The 19,238-nt window shown below is 37.0% G+C and overlaps 3 protein-coding genes across 3 annotated transcripts in view; all 3 read left to right on the top strand.

The window, feature by feature from the left end:
• LOC134754971 (uncharacterized) overlaps positions 1-19,238 on the top strand; it is a 567,282-nt gene that overhangs the window by 12,974 nt on the left and 535,070 nt on the right. Inside the window, 2 exon segments of the mRNA XM_063691466.1 lie at positions 984-1,236; positions 1,238-3,617. Of these exon segments, the coding sequence (XP_063547536.1) occupies positions 984-1,236; positions 1,238-1,730 (746 nt within the window). The 3' untranslated portion in view covers positions 1,731-3,617.
• Positions 1-19,238, top strand: part of LOC134754951 (uncharacterized) — a 533,971-nt gene that overhangs the window by 298,618 nt on the left and 216,115 nt on the right. The window lies entirely within an intron of this gene.
• LOC134754947 (follicle cell protein 3C-1) lies at positions 13,857-17,098 on the top strand. Its single transcript, XM_063691432.1, has 3 exons — positions 13,857-14,006; positions 14,485-14,664; positions 16,907-17,098. The coding sequence occupies exons 1-3, from the start codon at positions 13,866-13,868 to the stop codon at positions 17,078-17,080; spliced, it is 495 nt and encodes a 164-aa protein (XP_063547502.1). The 5' UTR covers positions 13,857-13,865; the 3' UTR covers positions 17,081-17,098.

The raw sequence follows: 19,238 nt of genomic DNA, 5'->3' as shown, positions 1-19,238 counted from the left end.
GACTTCCATTGGGTTTTCAGCTAACAATAAAATGTCCACTTGCACTAGTAGTATTTTCCTACTTATATACAAATAAACAATGAAGATTTAAAACGTGCACAAGAAGTCAGGAACCATCATCACGGACGGGTTATTACGCTAGGAAATCCACATCCACAATGCTGTACGTAACTGCTTCTACAGACTTATATTCTTATATAAATAACTATGTCATATATGTGTGTGTGTAACAGCTTCCTTAAAATGAATACCGCCGTGCTGAGCCAGTGACAGCCTGCAGCCTGACACAGACAGCGAAACAATGTAAAGTGATCTACTTTGTATTACTGTCGTGTCGTCTCTTACACATTTGACGGACATGAAAACAGATACTTATACATATTTATTTGAAGGCCATTGCTATACATATTGCTTATGGTTCATGTTCATACTACTTTGAGTATCGGGTTTTTTTTTTCGTTTATTTGTGCTTTATCCTCTATGAGTAGCAGATAAGTTCCCGTTGCGAGTTGAAATGATTGATGCATTTTTAGTTTTATTATACATATATACCTTATATGTTATGTGCCATCATAATAAATTAGCCTATTATCAAATCAACATACAACAACAAAAAATAAGTTGGCCATAAGAAAATAATGCAGATTGCAGATAGTAAACAAATAGTAACATTGGTCAGTTAACTGCTATCGAAAAGGTTATTTAAAATTGGATAAAAATCAGTATTTCAAATGTTTAGCTTTATAAAAATATATTGTCTAATGGTCAATTGGTCATGTTTAATCTCGTTCATATATCTGCCAGATGATAATAATATTAAAATATATTGTGTAATGGTCATGTTTAAAGTCGTTGATATATCTGCCAGATGATAATACCTAATATTAAAATGTTAATACGAATTTACATGTACATCTGCCAATAGATAATATATGTGTTACGCATGAATCCAATAATAAGTCAATTTATTTGCTTATTTTCAGATCATCTGAATGCAGAATACATTTTGGCAAATGCCGGGTTAAAACCAATTATAGACCGCTTAGGAAGCCAACACTGTGAAACTGTTGCTAATGCAATCACTATATTAATCACTTTATACAACAAGGAGACAAAAGCTGATATAAATACTACTGAAGTAATACAGCGCATGCACGACTTAATGAAATCGGATAACAAAAGGCTTGTAAATTTAGCTTCTTTGTTCCTCAATAATACTCATAATTAGAATCATGGCAAAAAGTTGAATGACAGCCCTCAAGATGTTGTCAAACAGATTTCCATTTCTAGTTGCCAACAATAAAAATTATCAGAAAATTTGTAAACTACACACAACATCGTTTAGCAGTACAGCTTTCAAAGCTGGCGATAAAATTCGAATACAAAAGACACTGACTCAGAAAGATCTCGATGCATTTTCAAATCTCACAAGTGATCATAATCCCCTGCACAAGAACAATGGGAACAAGAGGCCCATCGTCCACGGCGCGCTGCTGAACGGCTTGGTGGCGGGCCTCATCGGCACGCACCTGCCGGGCCCGGGCACCGTCCTCGTGTCTCAAACCATCAAGTTTCCAAATAAATGCTTTGTTGGTGAAAAGCTGACTATAAGCGTGGAACTGGTAGATGTTAGAAAGATCCTCAAAGTGAAGTTCTTTTGTATTGTTGAAGAGGAAAAGAAGGTTGTGTTCGAGGGCGAGGCTAAACTCATGCTAGCCAAAGACTATTAATTTTTTCTACGTAATTTGTTCTGAATATAAACTAAAATGCATATAAGCTAATATAAATACTGTTCACTTTCCATACATGCGATTCTGTCTTAAGGCGAGCGTCTCCTAGGATATATGTGATTTCGTATATTATTTTATTTTGAAAGACTTACTACATATTACCTAGTCCCGGGGCGCCGGGTAGCACGCGATACTTTCGAGCATTTTCAAATAAGCCGCACTTATTTTTTTGCGTCGTAGACGCCCGTCCTAACAACAGAACAAAATACAGTAATAACAGCAAACACACACTTGTGTTACACTAATAACAACAACAAACACACACACACTTGTGTTACACTAATATCAACAACAAACACACACACTTGTGTTACACTAATATCAACAACAAACACACACACTTGTGTTACACTAATAACAACAACAAACACACACACTTGTGTTACGTTACACTAATATCAACAACAAACACACACACTTGTGTTACGTTACACTAATATCAACAACAAACACACACACTTGTGTTACACTAATCAGTAATCACAATATGTACCACGTTTGTCACCGTCAGGCAAGACAACAATCGCTTGTATGGACACTGAAGTTGATAATAATCAGCCCTTTATATAATTATTAGATTTTAATAAAGTTTATATATATGTTTAAGCTCTAATTACTTTTTCGATATATTATTATGCATGTAAGTAAAAATCTATAATATGAAATGTGATTTTAATATAATAAATAATAGTGTGCCAATTAAGTAGCTTCTAACTCTAGGTTAGAAATTATGAACTCTTGTGAAGTACAATTTAGAAATTATTCTACTATAATTAAAATGTAAGTCCCTGGTTTAAATATCTCTTAAAAGAAGTTCATCTGAAATTGTCCATTATAGTCGGTGATTATAGTCAATAACTTGTTAAGACTGATAGTCTCTAATTTATTGTTTGTATTCACAATTAGACATCCTTAATTGAAAAGGATTTAAATATTTCTACATTTACCGCTATTTAAACGTTATGTTACCGAAATGGTTTTAATTTTAAAGTGCTACTTTCATACACTGAAAAGTTTACGTTGCAAGTTGAACGTAGTCGGCTGCGGGCCCATAATGGTCATATTTGCGCGCGGTAATTTAATAAGCGATATTAAGAGATGGGCACTGAATGACATCTCATTATCGTAGGTATGTACTCGTATAATAATACCCAACCATAATACGCCTTTTCGATGCAGCGCTGTCTCGACTTCTAGGTGTTCAATTTAATCAAAGAGTACTAAATTTGAGTTTTCGTAACCGTTAATAACAAGGTCCAAGGTGAATAGCCAACATGCCAATCGTTTATACGCTTCGTAGCGAACGAGAGATCACTACGCTACACGGGCACGTTGGCACGTTGGCTAAGCACCCTGAACAGCGGAATTTAAAGCTATATTAACGCTTAAATTCTCGTTAAATACTCGTAACTTGGTTGGTTGTATCTTATTAACTGTTTGATGCTTGTGGGTTGTGTGGCTTTTATTAAAGTAATTTTACTTTATCTACACACATATCTTTTATCTGTAAAAATGTTATTATTGCTAAATAATTACATCGATTTCGATAATATTATTTTATTCAAATTTCGAACATCTCTGAAAAACAAAGAAATTTGATTTGACCTCTATTCTAATATCAGTCGAGATGAGGTTTTATTCGAAATGAAGTGTCAATTGCATACAAATTTGACAAATCACGCTTGTTAGTTGGTATCGAATGATATGGCAATCGACCCCCACTCTAGTTTGTCTCTGAATAAAAAAAAAAAACTACGGATGCGTGACATGCGTGAAAAAAGTTTTCTATGCCGCCATTTGACGTACAGTTTATCTTTTAATTAGTTTGTAAGTAAAAAATAATTTGTTTTGTTGTTTTCGTGTAAAATGTGCGTTAAAGATATTTCGGAGACGCCACCTCATATCCGCGAATTCCGCCAGAGAGCAACTATGTCGGCTGTAATATGAGGTTAGTTAATATATCATAGAAACAAGTTAGAGAACAAACAATTATTTTATTAAATATTTTGATTTGTGTTTTTTAAAGTAGTCACACTACTATATATAAATTAAAAACTGTAATAGATGTCATATATTAAAGAAAAAGTGACGAAGCCCTCCAGTGGTAAAGGCCGGATACGAACCGGCGTCTTCAGCTATCGCGGCTAACGCCATGAACCCCTACTACCCCTAGGCCACCCCGCCACGGCGGTGCCCGTCCGAATTTCTCGACTATATGCCATCTTAGTAAGACTAGGCGTCTTTGACCAGCTCTAAGGGCAAGCAGTGCGCGCTTGCACCTCCTAAACGAACTCCTTACGGATTTACGTTGTAGCGAGAGAGACTGGTGCTGCCATCTATGAACAAGTTTGAGAACAAATACAATTATTTTATTAAATACTTTGATTTGTGTTTTTTAAAGTAGTCACACTACTATATATAAATTAAAAACTGTAATAGATGTTATATATTAAAGAAAAAGTGACGAAGCCCTCCAGTGGTGAAGGCCGGATCCGGCCTAAGGTCCGGGCTAAGTTTATAATATGTGTGTAGATAAAGCTACATACACTGCTTTACATAATTAGGCATTAAAACACTCGTGTGATTCTATTATGAAACTCACTACGTTCGTTTCATAAACCCACACTCGAGTTTTAATGCCTTTCATTATGTAGCATTCACATAAACTATTATGTTCTAATAACACCGCGCATAATGATCTTTACCGAAGTTGCATTTAAAGTGATGTCTCCTCTTTTAGTAGCGGGTACTATTTTGTATACACATGCATGCCGAATTTCACACACAAATTTCGAAACTACACGTGTGGGTTCCTAGTTTGACTACGAAACTCTGAATATACTTCTTAATTTGTATATTTTAGGTTATATTTTGTATAAAGAACTTGTTGGCTTAGTGATCACACCAACAAAAAATATAATTTTGGGGCACGGTACTCACGGTAGTGCTCTCTCTACTCTATAACATCAACATTTTACGGTATATTTGTTAATATCGATACACATAAACATATAGGTACTCTTACAGAATAATTGTTGTGTTCTGTGGGCATTCACTTTAATATTATTTAAAGAATTATTATAAGAAAAAAATTGTATGCTGTGCCTAGCTCGTGTAACCCAGGCATCCTAACTTTAAAAAAGTAACATTTAATTTAATACAAACTGCAATAAGTTTGTCTATCACCCAGTACAATAAACAAGTACGTAAACCCCTAAAGAATATGTATATGGATATTATACACGTTGAAAAACCTATTCGAATAGTTTTTTTTAATTAAAAATATAACTACTTAATAGGTTTTTGGGCATTTATCTATACTATAAATTGAGACTAAATTCTCACGTCTAAATTCCAATTTCGCGATGAAACGTATAGTGTTAGACATTATTTTTGGGGTTTGTGACGACCGCTAATCGATCGTTAAGATCCGGAATGAAGTTAATATGCCCGATTCACCTAGTATTATATAGAAAAGTTTTGTATTATATTGAGCTAAGCTAATTTCTCAATTTGCTATTACATTTACACGTAGGTAAGATTGTTAGCCATATGATAAGAAGCCAGCCTCTGTTCGCTCCACAGCGGACTTGTCGCTGCCGCTACCGCTAATCGCAAAAATCGGCTCTGCTCTGAGTAAGACGTGCGCAGTCGTTTTTTGAGTTGTTTTGTTGTTTATTTATTTTACCCATCATGCAATGATTATAAATATTAAGTATGATTTGTATTTTCTCTGTGCCTTGTTGAGTTTCAGTTGACTTTCATTAAACATTTTTTTTGTTAGTACGTAGTTGTATCATTTTTGTACGAGCCGTAAGCTTTTACCCATTTAGTTGTTTTATATTAACGTATGAGGAATGAAATCTGGACTAAGTTTTGAACATGTATAAAGTAAATAAATATATAAACTGAAATTATATATTACTCCTAATTTAAAGTATATATAGTATATATGTCAATTAATCCTGTAAGTTTCATGGGCATTGGATTCTTTGTCTTAATATTATGGTCAACCGAGAAGAACAACGTCGCGAAAATGTATGTAATTTCTTTAGTACTAATTCGCTATGGCCGAAAGCGAAGATAGTGGAACATTTTGTGGAAGCGGGTTAGAGCTAAAGGTCTGTTTAGTGTATTTATGCGTCCCATTTCTTTACAAAAAACTACCGCTAGAAAGCCTGGTCCAGGGGAACATTCCAGCTTTAGCCAGTTTTCTGAGAGATCGATTAAAGAAAACGACGGCCTGCTGAGTCACAAAATCTCTCAGAGGATGACGAGAACATTCAAATGTGGCAGTAAATATCTTTAAAAATATCTTGAAGATATGGGCATCGACAAACATTCAAGAAAAGTTAAGCCAACCGTCTCCGAAAATAAAATATATCACTAAAGATGGATATAACTCCGTAATAAATGGATACAGTTTAAGGAAAAAACGTGCGTCGAAAATCAAGAAAATTTGATTCTCGATCAGATGGCGCCACTAACTTTGGCCTACTCTCGTATAGATGGCGTTGACGGTTTCGTTTGTTATTTAACAATTTTAACGCATATCAGTGAAAGAACATGGTCAATATAAAAATAATTAATGCAAATATTGCAAATAAAAACAATATTTATCCATTTATAAATACATTTTTTGATATTTTTAGTTTTAATCGTGTGACGATAGATGGCAAGGAATTTACTGTGGCTACAAAATGTACTATGGCAGTACCGCTCTATCCTATTATATGGGGCATTTTCTATAAAAAGGGACCTTATTGTCGATGACGCTTACCGCGCTTACGCCGCACAGCTTCGCGCGGCATTGTATTTATATCGGAGCATCGTTAATAATGGCGTAAGCGCCATCGACAATAAGGTCCCTTTTTATAGAAAATACCACATATACTCTTTGATATCACTCTAAAAATGCGGCTACGTAAAATTTAAAAAGCTGTTTTTGCATTATGTTTATGGGTGACTAATCATAATTTTTTTACTTAAAATGGAAATTCTTGGCAAGGTTACTATTATTTTGAATCCACACAACACCGATGGCCATCCATGAAGTACCACAACTTCCGTTAATTTCCGCATTGGAGTAAACTTTTTCTTGTAGTTAACGTTGTTAAATACATTATTAAAAAACATGAAAATGTATAAAAAATAACCATGTTGTATTTAGTTAATACGACATTGAATTTTGTCCAGATTTCATTCCGCATACGTTATCACGACATATAGCATCTTTGTTATAATTCCGGTGACGTGGAGATTTATCCCATAACGTTCACGCATAGCACCATAAGTGTAATTAGAAAACCAGTTTGAACTTTTAATGTATTGCGTATTGCGCGAGGATTACATCTATAGTGGGTCTAGGAATTAAATTGGTTGAGTGTACGTACTAATCTGACGGACACGTATTTCTAGTTAGCGGTTTAGCCGATTGCAAACATCGAAGAGGTGCTGAAGTTATTAGTTCTTTACGGTACGGTAACGATAACGTAACGGCACATATAAGTACTGTTAAGAGGTCTTAAGACTTTGGTCTTCAAAGTTAAAAGTTATCCATATATCGTAATATAATTGTTTTAAAATTTTAATTTATCTACTTGATTAAAGGGAAATTTCATAAACAGAAATAGTTATTTGTTATACAAGGGTGCAAAGTTGTGTTTTACCCGCGAGTGTAGAATTGAAACACGAGCAAGCGAAAGGATTCTACAGTTGAACCACGAGCGAAGCGAGTGGTTCTAAAATAGAATCCTGAGCGTAGCGAGTGCTTCAACACACGAGAAGTAAAATACATTTGCACCCGTGTGTAACACAAAACTTTTCCCCTCACTATAGCGAGGAAAGTGCACATCCACATCATCTTCATCACTGGAATCACTCATTTTTTTACGATATTATAACAGAAAACTCTGGAAGTTATGTATTTTTACGGAGTCGGTGAGAAAAGTTTTTAAGTAAAAAAATTGTTGACAATGTTGACATTTCTGACGTATGAAATGTCAACGATGCGTTTTGAAATTGCATCAACTCAACTTGTGCGTTCAGAATTATATTTAACATCATTATAAAAAAACAAACGTTTCTTATGGAATTTTAAGGTTTATGACTTAAAATAATTTAATAAAGCTAAATTTGATATTTTTTATTAGATTCTCAAACCATTTATTTAATGATAATTAATATCGAACGAACCATTATCATGAGCGTTTTACGTTTTGTTATCTGTCAAGCTACTTAAACACGCTCCATCCAAGGTCAAATTACTTTCCCCACTAGTGGATAAAACGCGTTTTTCCCCGCTTGTTTTGAAGGTTAAAAGACAACTTTCCGAGCTAGTGAGGGGAAAAATACGTTTTCGAGTAACGACAGCATTAGTCGAAAACGTTTATGTGAATTGAAGTGAAACTTTTTGCAAAAAAAAGGAAATTTACATAGTTGTATGAGCTAATCTATTTTTAACCGACTTCAAGGTTTTAAAAGGAGGAGGTTCTCATTTCGGTTGTATGTTTTTTTTTAAATGTTTGTTACTCCATAACTCGGTCATTTCTGGACCGAATTTGAAAAATCTTTTTTTGATTGTAAGTATATACATACAGATTGGTCCAGTTTTTGTTAAAACGCAGTTCTGATGATGAGATCCATGAGGAATCGAGGGAACTCCTCAAATGTTAAAGGCATACATATAGTGTATTTAGTATTTTCATCAACAAATCAAGCATTTACATTTAATAGAATAAGAATAAGAATAATTTTTATTGACAATAGAAACAATTTTCAGACACATGGATACAGTGGATCCCAAACTAGGCTATGCCTGTGACTTGGGGTCCTAGAATGCAGTTGACATTATTTGTTGTTGACAAGAATATTACACCTATTTTATTTAAATTTGAATAATAAAACTTCAAAACTATACTACTATAAAAGGAAAAGGAAAAGTTAATTTACTAAGAGATTAATTAAAATAAGAGGAAACTTACAGCTAAAAACGACTAATAAATTTACAAATTAAAGTCGGTGAGTGAGTATGTGTGAGAGAGCGTGTGTGTGGGTGTGTTTGTATATAAGGGTGTGAAAGAGAGAGGGAGGATGGGAGAAGAAGGAGGAGAGGATGGGAGTGTCAAATATAAATGTTTCTTAAGAAACGTTCAGTCTCGTGATAGTTCCAGTCCAAGCATGCTCTAGTCACGACAATTTTTACTTCCCTTAATGAAAGTGACATTTGATGAAGTGGAACTGCTGCTGCTCTCTAACGACACGTTTGGCGATATATTCTCTTCGTTATGGACCCAGACCCAAACTTGGACCCGATCTCCGACTCGGGTCTGGACATGGACCCCAACTCGGACCCGGACTTGAACCCAGACCGAACTCAGACCCGGACAGCCGGACACGGACCCGGACTCGGATCTGGACATGGTCTTGGATCTGAACCTGAACCCGGACTAAGACCCGGACCCGGAAATGCTACTAGAAAAGTGGGTTTATGAACTGCGATCCTCACAGAACCGAATTGCTATCAGAAAAGTGAGTTAGGTTAGGTTAGAACTGACCGTTACAGAAACGAAATGCTACTAGAAAAGTGGGTGGTTTTACCTCCTTTTCTACATAATAAGGCAAAAGATGCTCTATTTCATTTTATTGTCTAAATTGTCTTTTATTTTATTGTTTAAGAGTGCACCATCAACAGTAACCTTTCAACGGCATCCCCCATTGAAGTCGGTTTTTTTTTCTTAAAAAAATATTTTCAACGTGATTCTTGCATTGTGGACCCCTTAAGTGGACAGTGGCAACATATTTGCCGTCCTATCATTGAGGCAGTACAGTTTCAGTTTCTTTATTCATAACAAAAGTTACATGTCAATTTTATTATACATATTTACATCTTATGTCTATTTTATATTAACAATAATACACTACGAATAGGTAATAATAATAATATACTATTTTATATTATTTTGTATTAACAGAAAGGAAACATCCTACAAAACCGAAGTTTGACAGCGGTTCAGGGTCGAATCATGCTATCTCTTTCTACTTTATGGCACTATCCCTTTCGGCTATTTAGGGTTGTCAAAATTCAAGTCATTATCTTATCTGTGGTCGTGCACGCAAAGGGACGTCAAGTTGTGCCAACCCTAATAATTGCTTGGGGCAATGCTGAGCCGAACGGAGCCGAGTTTGCCCGAAGCGAGGAATTTCGCACCCCTGTCGGGGGGCGTTTTTGTATTTCGACCGCTCGATTTCGTGTATTTTGTTCAATAATGTCTCTACTACGAATTGAAAACGTGAGGCCAATACCACTCGATTCCCAATTTCTATCGCTCGTCTTTAAAAAATTTGCTTTTCACCGTTTTCCACCGATTTTCGAGTGACGAAATCGAGTGATAGAAATTAAGAAATCACCCCCCAGGTCTCTTAAAAAAGGAAATGTTTCAGTTGACATAGGTACTTCGAGTGCACGTGACGGGAATTTGCTGACAATTGCATTTTTGTATCAATAAGTGTCTACAACCGATTACGTTCGGATCACGTACTTACGTGTAATGGGCATCTCGCGCACGCACGTTTTGCGCGCTAGGACGCTGAGATAGCAGTTTTTTTTATCGTATCTGCCCCGGAGATATGGCTCCCCACATATGCTTATAAAGTCCTAGAAGACCCAAGAAGTGAGTAACGAGTTCTCCACCATCCAGTGAACAGTAATATAAAATTCAAGTCCAGTGGTTGCGACAAGTGTTATTCTTGGGTCGAGGTACGTTACATTTATTAATTTACATGTTGCATGGTGGTATACCTATTCGAAGAATCCTCGATATATGAGTGAATTTAATTTGATCAACCCTTATTGTTAATAAGCAGTATAGTCTCTTCGCAAAGAGAAAAGTCGTGGAATGTATGGGGCCCAATACATTGTACGACTCTTCTCTTTCCGAATAAACTCTAGAAAACAATAACATGACTGCTCCACAGATCATTTTCACTGGAAAATCAAATTTAGTATTATTTGTGCTATGCCATCCATAGGTTGGCCATAGGTAAGCATTTTCCTTTTTAACCGATTTTAATTTCATAGAAGGAGGAGGTTCTGTATTCGGTTGTGGCTATTTTTTTTTTATGTATGTTCACCGATTACTCCGAGACCCGTGGTCCGATTTGAGTAATTATTTTTTTGTTCGAAAGGAGCTACTTCCAAGTTGGTCCCATATTAATCTGGTTCTGGTCTGATGATGGGATCCCTGAGGAATTAAGGGAACTCCTCAATTTTTAAAGGCACATGTATGGTGATTTGGGTGTTTTCATAAGCAACTTGAGCATTTTCTCTCGACAACGACCAATTTGATGAAGTGGACCTGATGATGATGATTGTTTTGATGATAGTGATGATGATTTTTTTAATGTAGGATGTTCAGCGATTACTCCGACACCCGTGGTCCGACTTGAACAATTCTTTTTTTGTTTGAAAGGAACTACCTCCAAGGTGGTTCCACATTAATCTGGTGCTGTTCTGATGATGGGATCCATGAGGAATTGAGGGAACTCCTAAATTTTTGAAGGCACATGTATGGTGATTTGGGTGTTTTCTTAAGCAACTCGAGCATTATCTCTCGAAAACCACCAATTTGATGAAGTGGAGCTGATGATGATGGTTGTTTTGATGATAATGATTTCAGCGATTACTCCGGCACCCATGATCCGATTTGAGTAATTCTTTTTCTGTTTGAAAGAAGTACCTCCAAGGTGTTTTAGTAACATTTTTGGTTTTGATCTGATGATGGAATCCGTGAGGAATTGAGGGAACTCCTCAATTTTTAAAGGCACGTGTATGGTGATTTCGGTGTTTTCTAAAGTAACTCAAGCATTTCCTCCCAAAAACCACCAATTTGATGTAGTGCAACTGTAGCCTAACCACGAGTTTGACAATAAATATTCGCTAGCGTCTTCGTAACTTTGTACACTACTATACCAATACGAGCGAGATGCATAAACAGTAAGTTACGCACACGATAGCGAATATGTCAATGTCAATCTCGTGGTAAGGCTACTGATGATGAAGACTACGGACGAAATGTGGAACTTCCCTCGTATGTGTATTATGATTTTTGATGTAGGTAGTGTTGGAAACAACCAAAGAGACTGAGAAGTGAGGGGTAGGTGTGAGAGGTGAAGGTAGCGGGTATTAGTATTTGGGGGGTTTGGGGGTTGAAGGGAGGTGAGTTGATGGGTCGGGGACTGAGGGGTTGGGAGTTAAGGGATTGTGGGTTAGGGTTAGGAGTTAAGGGGTCTGGGGTTAGGGGTTGGTGGTTTAGGGTCGAGGGGTTCAGTGATCAGGGGTTGATGTGCTGTGAGGTTGAGTGATCGGGGGTTTGAGGGATTGGGACAGTGGCGGGGCAGAGAATGGATTTAGTGACAGGAATGATTTCCTAGACGGACTCGAGGAAAATTCTGATTATTTAATAAAGTTTACGAATTTAGAGTTAAACATGATTATGTTTTTCATTCATGCATCACGCTCTTAACAATGTCAAAACTAAAAATGGAAAAATAAAACTTATAAAAAAAAAGATAAACCGACTTCAAAAAGGATGAAATAAAATATGATCCTTTTTAGGGTTCCGTGTTTAAGTATATGCGTTACCAACTGATATGTTTGAAGTCGGTGCGAAGCCAAGTAGTAACAATACCAGTCAAAAATAATGAGCTTTATGTATATAAATCCCATTACAACTGAACAAATATTATAAACGTGAAAGTAATTCTGTCTGCCTCTTTGTTACCTTTTCATGGCTAAATAACTGAACCGCTTTAGCTGAAATTTGGCATGAAGGTTCCTTGAATTATTTTATATTTTGAAATGTAGTCCTCTGGATAAGCGACAGAAAAGAAAATAACTCAGTCCCAAAGCTATGGACTGTTCAAGAATTAGTAAGAAATGCTCTTTAAAAAATACGATGACAAATAAACGCATTAGATTTACACTAATGTGCCGACAAGCATGGTACGAACTGCGCCAAGAAGGTTCAACCGTGTGTTCTGTTCTGAGGTGTGTTCTTAAATACCTACAGAAAGTTCGTTTATTATCGTCGTGTAACGCTGCGTCTTACATAGGCGAACAGTCGCGAACGCGAAGCGAAGCGACACGGCGCGGCGCGGCGGGCCCAAGGCGTTCGAGTTCGCAAAGAGATCGCCCACGTAGGACACTTCTATAGGTATCAAAGGATTAATTAAGGCGCCGTGCCGCGCTGCTTAGCGTTCGCGTGTTGTTCGCTTACGTAGTACGCTGCGTTAGGTAATCCAACGTATACATACTTATATAGCCGCAGCCTTTATCGAATTGCACCAAAATCACTATGAATATATGGTTCAAAATTTGGCTTGGCACCGACTTCAAACATATCAGTTGGTAATGCATATACTTAAACACGGAAACCTACAAAGGATCATATTTTATTTCATCCTTTTAGAAGTCGGTTTATCTTTTTTTTTATAAAAGTTTTTATATTCTTTGGAATAATACCAAACGGACCCCAGGCTCCCATGAGCCGTGGCAAAAAGCCGGGACAACGCAGACCATCGTCATATGTCTGTAACGTACCATTGCAATGAGCACAAAGACAATTTCATCGTTCTAAATAGGTAACAAGTTGTGCAGATATGAGGGGTCAGCGTCATGCCAAGATTACCATGTTCTTGCAATGCGAATGGTGTAATGTATGTTATCTAGTAGGTATCTCTACGTAATGCTATCGGTATATTTAGAATCGACTTTGTATGTGGTAAGTTGCTCAAATCCCTTCATCAAATAGAAGAGAGCTGATGATCTGCAAACTAATTAACTATTTTTACCAAAAACATGAATAAAATCTAGATTATCAAATCGATCTATCTGTTCGTGGGCTACGATGCCTTATCTAGGTCCGCAGATACGCAAGTTGTAAACATTCCCAATGAAGTGTCTGGACGATGTAAAGAATTTCATGTCCCTTTTTTAATATCTTGGTTATAGTGGTAATGTAACATAATGTATGTGCTTTTTCTTAAGGAAGAACGTAGTAGGTAGTCAAACGCGCAATGTGCGGCAACTGGTGGGTGGCTGTGTTGGCGGGCCTGTGCCTGGTGGCGAGCGCCGACGCTCGGCGGAAGGCCAAGCGGGACGACTTCGAGAGTGCCAAGTCCCTAGAGGCCGTGGACTATGATGAGGACGTTGATGGGGTAAGAAACAACGGCCGCAGCCTTATTGCCCCACCGCGCATAAGAGCCACTGGAAAACTTATTAAATTGTTTGCCATATCCTTTCGCCATAAATTCCTTATCCAACCTGGCTTTTCGATGGCTACGTATGGTGTGGCAGAACTTACCAAAAGTAAGTTTAAGTATTGAATGCCGACGGTACTCGGTGCTTCAAGCATATCATAAGAACCTCGAGAACCTCGAGGGGTCTACGCGTAGCCACCGAAGCCACCTGGTTCCACGATCAGAACTGCTCGATGATAACATGCTTGTATCAATTTCATCTTTAAACATACACATGTACTTGGACAAGTTTAAGATCGACGCGGTTTTTACAAGGTTTTAAATAACTTGCAACCTTGTTAGTTTACAAGTAAAGTTAATATGAGTGTGTTAAAATCACTCAAATTCTCATAAGAGTAGGTAATGTTTTATAATAAGAACATTCTGTAACGAGCAGGTAGAGCCATGTCAATGCGGCGTGTTCATGTCCCAGCAAGTGGGCATCAAGGAGGGGCGGCGGAGCAGGCCGCGTGGGCCTCCGCAGGGCGAGCCCGTCGTCACCTACGACAGTGACGCGCCCAGCCTGCCCTGCGGCTCCGCGGGCTTCAAGCACTGCATCAGCAAGTGCCTGGACGTGGTGAGTAGCGATTCCAACTTATACCTACAGCGCTTTTAGGAATCTACTACATTAAGTACATATCTGAATGAGGAATCTGAGGAATCACTTTTCATTTTGTATGTGGCCATGTCGCTCAGACGCATAGTTTCCGAGATATCATCGAAAAACCGAAAAATGGAACTTTCAAACCCCCCTCCCCCCGGCATCAGGGTTACGGCCGGGGACTTGGGATATGTTCACCTCCTAACTAGTCCAAACAAAGCTACGAAGTCAAAAATTGTGTGCAAGCATTTCCCTCTATAACTTTTTTTGGGCATTCATTTCCATGGCCAACATAAGAGAAACATAAAACTAAAAATGTTAAATAAAATTAATCTTTAAAAAAAAAGTAAAACAGATTTAAAAAGGATAAAATAAAATATTACCCCGTTTTATATGCGCTAGCAACTGATACGTTTGAAGTCCGTACCAAGCCAAATTTTAAAAGCGTCAACACCCAGTCAAATGCCAACCCTGGTATAGTTTGACAAGAAAGAAAGAACCAGTATATAACCAGTATTGTAACCATTTGGCTTGGCACAGACTTCAAACGTATCAGTTGCTAGCACATAAAACGGGAAAATATTTTATTTTATCCTTTTTGAAGTCGGTTTTATATATATTTTGATTTCGTAATTGAAAGCCATCAATCGATCGTTCTGACGCCGGCAACACACATGGATGGCTGTATTTGGCCAAATAAATATACGTGTTCCATCTTTTTCCATGATATCGCAAACGATTGGTGCAACCATGTTTGCGCAAATAGGTACTCGTGAAAAGTGGGAATAGATGGCGTTACATATAGAGGTTAATGTACCTACGTTACAAAAAGGTAGTGAACATAGTAACTATGGTAAGTTGACTCGATACTCGATACTCGATAGGCAGTATGCGCGATGTGTGAGTGCCGCGCTTTTGTATTAAACATTATAACATTGATATATTGATTCATATTTATTGATCTTTCCTAATCTAACATGTTGCTAATCTAGCGACGTTAGGTAATATGTTGCCAGGCATCCTCATGCTATTTTAAATTAGCGAAGATCACCAAGTCACCACGACCAACAGTTATGTACAATAAACATACAAGTCGGAACAAATTATGATTCTTGATAGGTACCCTTGATAGGTAGAATGTCAATTGAGCATTCCTAAAAAGTTTGTAAGTACTTATACAATTAATAATACTTGACATGTTTAATATTTTCTGATTGTCCAACTAGGGAACAAAACATTTTTTTTTAAGTAGTCACACTACTATACAGGATGGCCAAAAAATAAGTGCATTCCCGTTGCCAGGGAGGTTTTGGGATTATACTGAGCAACTTTTACTATGGGACCAACCCCGAAATCGCGAAACTAGACCACCCGGCCACGGCCGTACCTGAACCAAATTCCCTGGTGTATGCCATCTTTGAAAGGCTAGGTCACTTTTTCTTTAGTGTATGATATGATATCTATTTCAGTTTATAATTTTCTGGTAATAGAAGTATGTAACAGTGTATTATAATTATAAGATTAACAGAGCCATAATTTCCCAAAACAGTAATAAAGTTACTCATCTTAGTTAAGAGTTGATCATCGTTGATTTTTTCATTGTGATAGACATCTGTATATACATTTTATAGATAGTAATAAAGTTATTATATCTATAATTATTGACAAAGTAGATAACAAAGTAGGAAATTATAAAAAAAAAAAAAATTCTTAATTAATGTAATACATTAAAAATACATAAAATATCATATAGGTACTTAACAATTAAACTATTTAATTAATTTTAGCACATCGTAGCCTACTGTTCGCGCGCCAATTCCGAGCATTCGGAGGTCAAGGAAGTGGGGGGGGGGGGGGGCTGCTGGGGAGCTGATGACACTACTCTGTCATGACGCCCAACATTCCTAACATTCCTCAGCCGTGCACGGAATTCGCGCGCGGACAGTAGTCGTAGTCTCTCGCTACGTTTAAGATTCTAAATTATAATTAAAATCAGCACTCCCAGCAAAAACCAGCTGTATTCTAATTTAATCGTAATCTGATTATGTACTTTAAAAATGGTATCCCTATGAAAAAACACGACGACCCTTTAATAGTTCCTAACCTACTCATTAACAGATTGTAAACAAGTCAAATGTAGTGATTCTAAATGATTCGGTAAGTGTAGGTATGGGTGGATGTATGAATGTAATCGTATAAATCCTTAATTCACGTTTAGATTCTGAAGTACCTCCCTCGAGCGGGCCCCGTTATCTGCGGCGCGGTGGAGCGCGACGTGCACCGTGAGAAAGCGTTTCTTTTCATCAAGAACTGCGGCGGCGAGTGGACTCCCACCAACTTCTCGGCCGGCAAGGAGTTCTGTTGCACGGACGGCCAGCACCACAAGTGCTGACCGATAATGGATAACCGCGCACTTTAGACGATGTTCGAAAATCGAGGTTCGGGGTAGACTGGAATGCAGCGGCGCATAAACGATCCTTTTATAACATTATCGGGTACTACCTTATAATTAGATTCCTTCTCACTATGTATTTATACGATGTTGAACTTTATTGCTGAAAGATAAAGTTTTACTGATAAAAATGGGTACCTATAGTACCAAAATACATTATGAACTCTTTACACGGCTTACAGGCTACCCTAGAGACATCGAAGCATTTGTGAGCACGGAGAGAGATCTCTTTAAAAACTGTCATACATTAATATATTATTTTTTTAGTTTTATAAGAATTATAAGTGTAAATAGAGTGGATTATAAGTGTATAGAGAGCACGATGGCAATCATTTTTATACATTACTAAGCTGAAAAACTTAGCATTTATAATATAATAAAACAAAACAGATCATATGATATTTCATTCATTTAGTGCATAATCTACCAAACGGAGAACAACCTCTCCGTAGGTACTTCAGTGATACGAGAAGGTATTTAAAACCTTATTGCAATTCATTTACCTAGTTAATTCGTGATTTCATCCATCATGACTAATATGACCAAGCGAGAAGTTTTTATACATTTGAATTTCTACCTTGTTTTAATAATTATATAATCAATAAAACAGGCATCATACTATATCGACGATTATTAAATACCTATAGGTATTTAACCATCTGACAATCAATTAGCTTTGAAATATGCAACCTGTCAGCAGTTTGAAAATAGTTCTTTTCACCACACCAACTCGTAAAGGCTCCCTTTATTCTACAAAACTTGATTTACAACAGTTGATGCAAATCTTGAGTTGTTTTTTCATGTTGTCTGTAACAATAGACTTAAATGATGATTTTGAATGATAAATATTTAATAGCAGATTTGGTTTGTAATGTTATGGTTAGTATTTTACTCGCGTTGGTGTGGCGTTCCTCGCTACGCTCGTGGTTCTATTTTGGGACCCTCGCTTGCTCGGGTATCAATATTAGCTAGCACGAGAGGTCAAACAACAACTTTGCCCTCTTGTAAAACAAATAGTTATTTTTACACAAGGGAACAAGGTCGTTGTTGATCTCGTGCTTAGATGGAATCTTGAGCATTTCGTGGGTTTCAAGGCAAAAGTGGGCCAACTTCGCTGCAGTATCTCTCGGGAGTCTCAGGCTTCAGATCTGATATGGTGAAAAATATTTTTCCCCTCACTAGCTCGGAAAGCCGTCTTTTATCCTTTAAAACAAGCGGGGAAAAACGCATTTTATCCACTAGTGGGGAAGTAATTTGACCTTGGATGGAGCGTGTTTAAGTAGCTTTTGACAGATAACAAAACGTAAAACGCTCATAATAATGGTTCGTTCGATATTAATTATCATTAAATAAATGGTTTGAGAATTTAATAAAAAAATACCAAATTTGGCTTTATTTAATGATTTTAAGTCATAAACCTTAAATTCCATAAGAAACATTTGTTTTTTTTTTTAAATGATATTGAATGTAATTCTGAACGCACAAGTTGAGTCGATGCAATTTCAAAACGCATCGTCAGAAATGTCAACATTGTCAACAAAAAATTTCTCACCGACTCCGACACGTAAAAATACACAACTTCCAGAGTTTTCTGTTATAATATCATATTATCGTAAAAAAATAAGTGATTCCAGTGATGAAGATGATCTAACGCCTGTGGATATTGCACTTTCCTCGCTATAGTGAGGGGAAAAGTTTTGTGTTACACACGGGTGCAAATGTATTTTACTTCTCGTGTGTTGAAACACTCGCTACGCTCAGGATTCTATTTTAGAATCCTTTCGCTTGCTCGTGTATTAATTCCACACTCGCGGGTAAAATACAACTTTGCACCCTTGTATAACAAATAACTATTGTCATTCAGACATTTTGTGGAATACCATTTCATGTTTAAATAAGTACCTGAGTGCAAGACGAATAATGTTGGTACAGTCGAAAGCAGAAATATCGATCCAGACAAATGGCTCAAAATATGTGAACACGACTTTATTGTCTAAGGTGTAAGAGCGTACACATATTTTTGAAACTTTGGGATTGTATATATATTTATGCCCTTGACTGTACAGTTTCAGCCACATATATTGGTATAAGGGCACAA

Source organism: Cydia strobilella, chromosome Z (genome assembly GCF_947568885.1).
Source record: "Cydia strobilella chromosome Z, ilCydStro3.1, whole genome shotgun sequence".
In the NCBI taxonomy this organism is placed as follows: Eukaryota; Metazoa; Arthropoda; class Insecta; order Lepidoptera; family Tortricidae; genus Cydia; species Cydia strobilella.
This window is presented reverse-complemented; position numbering and strand designations above follow the sequence as displayed.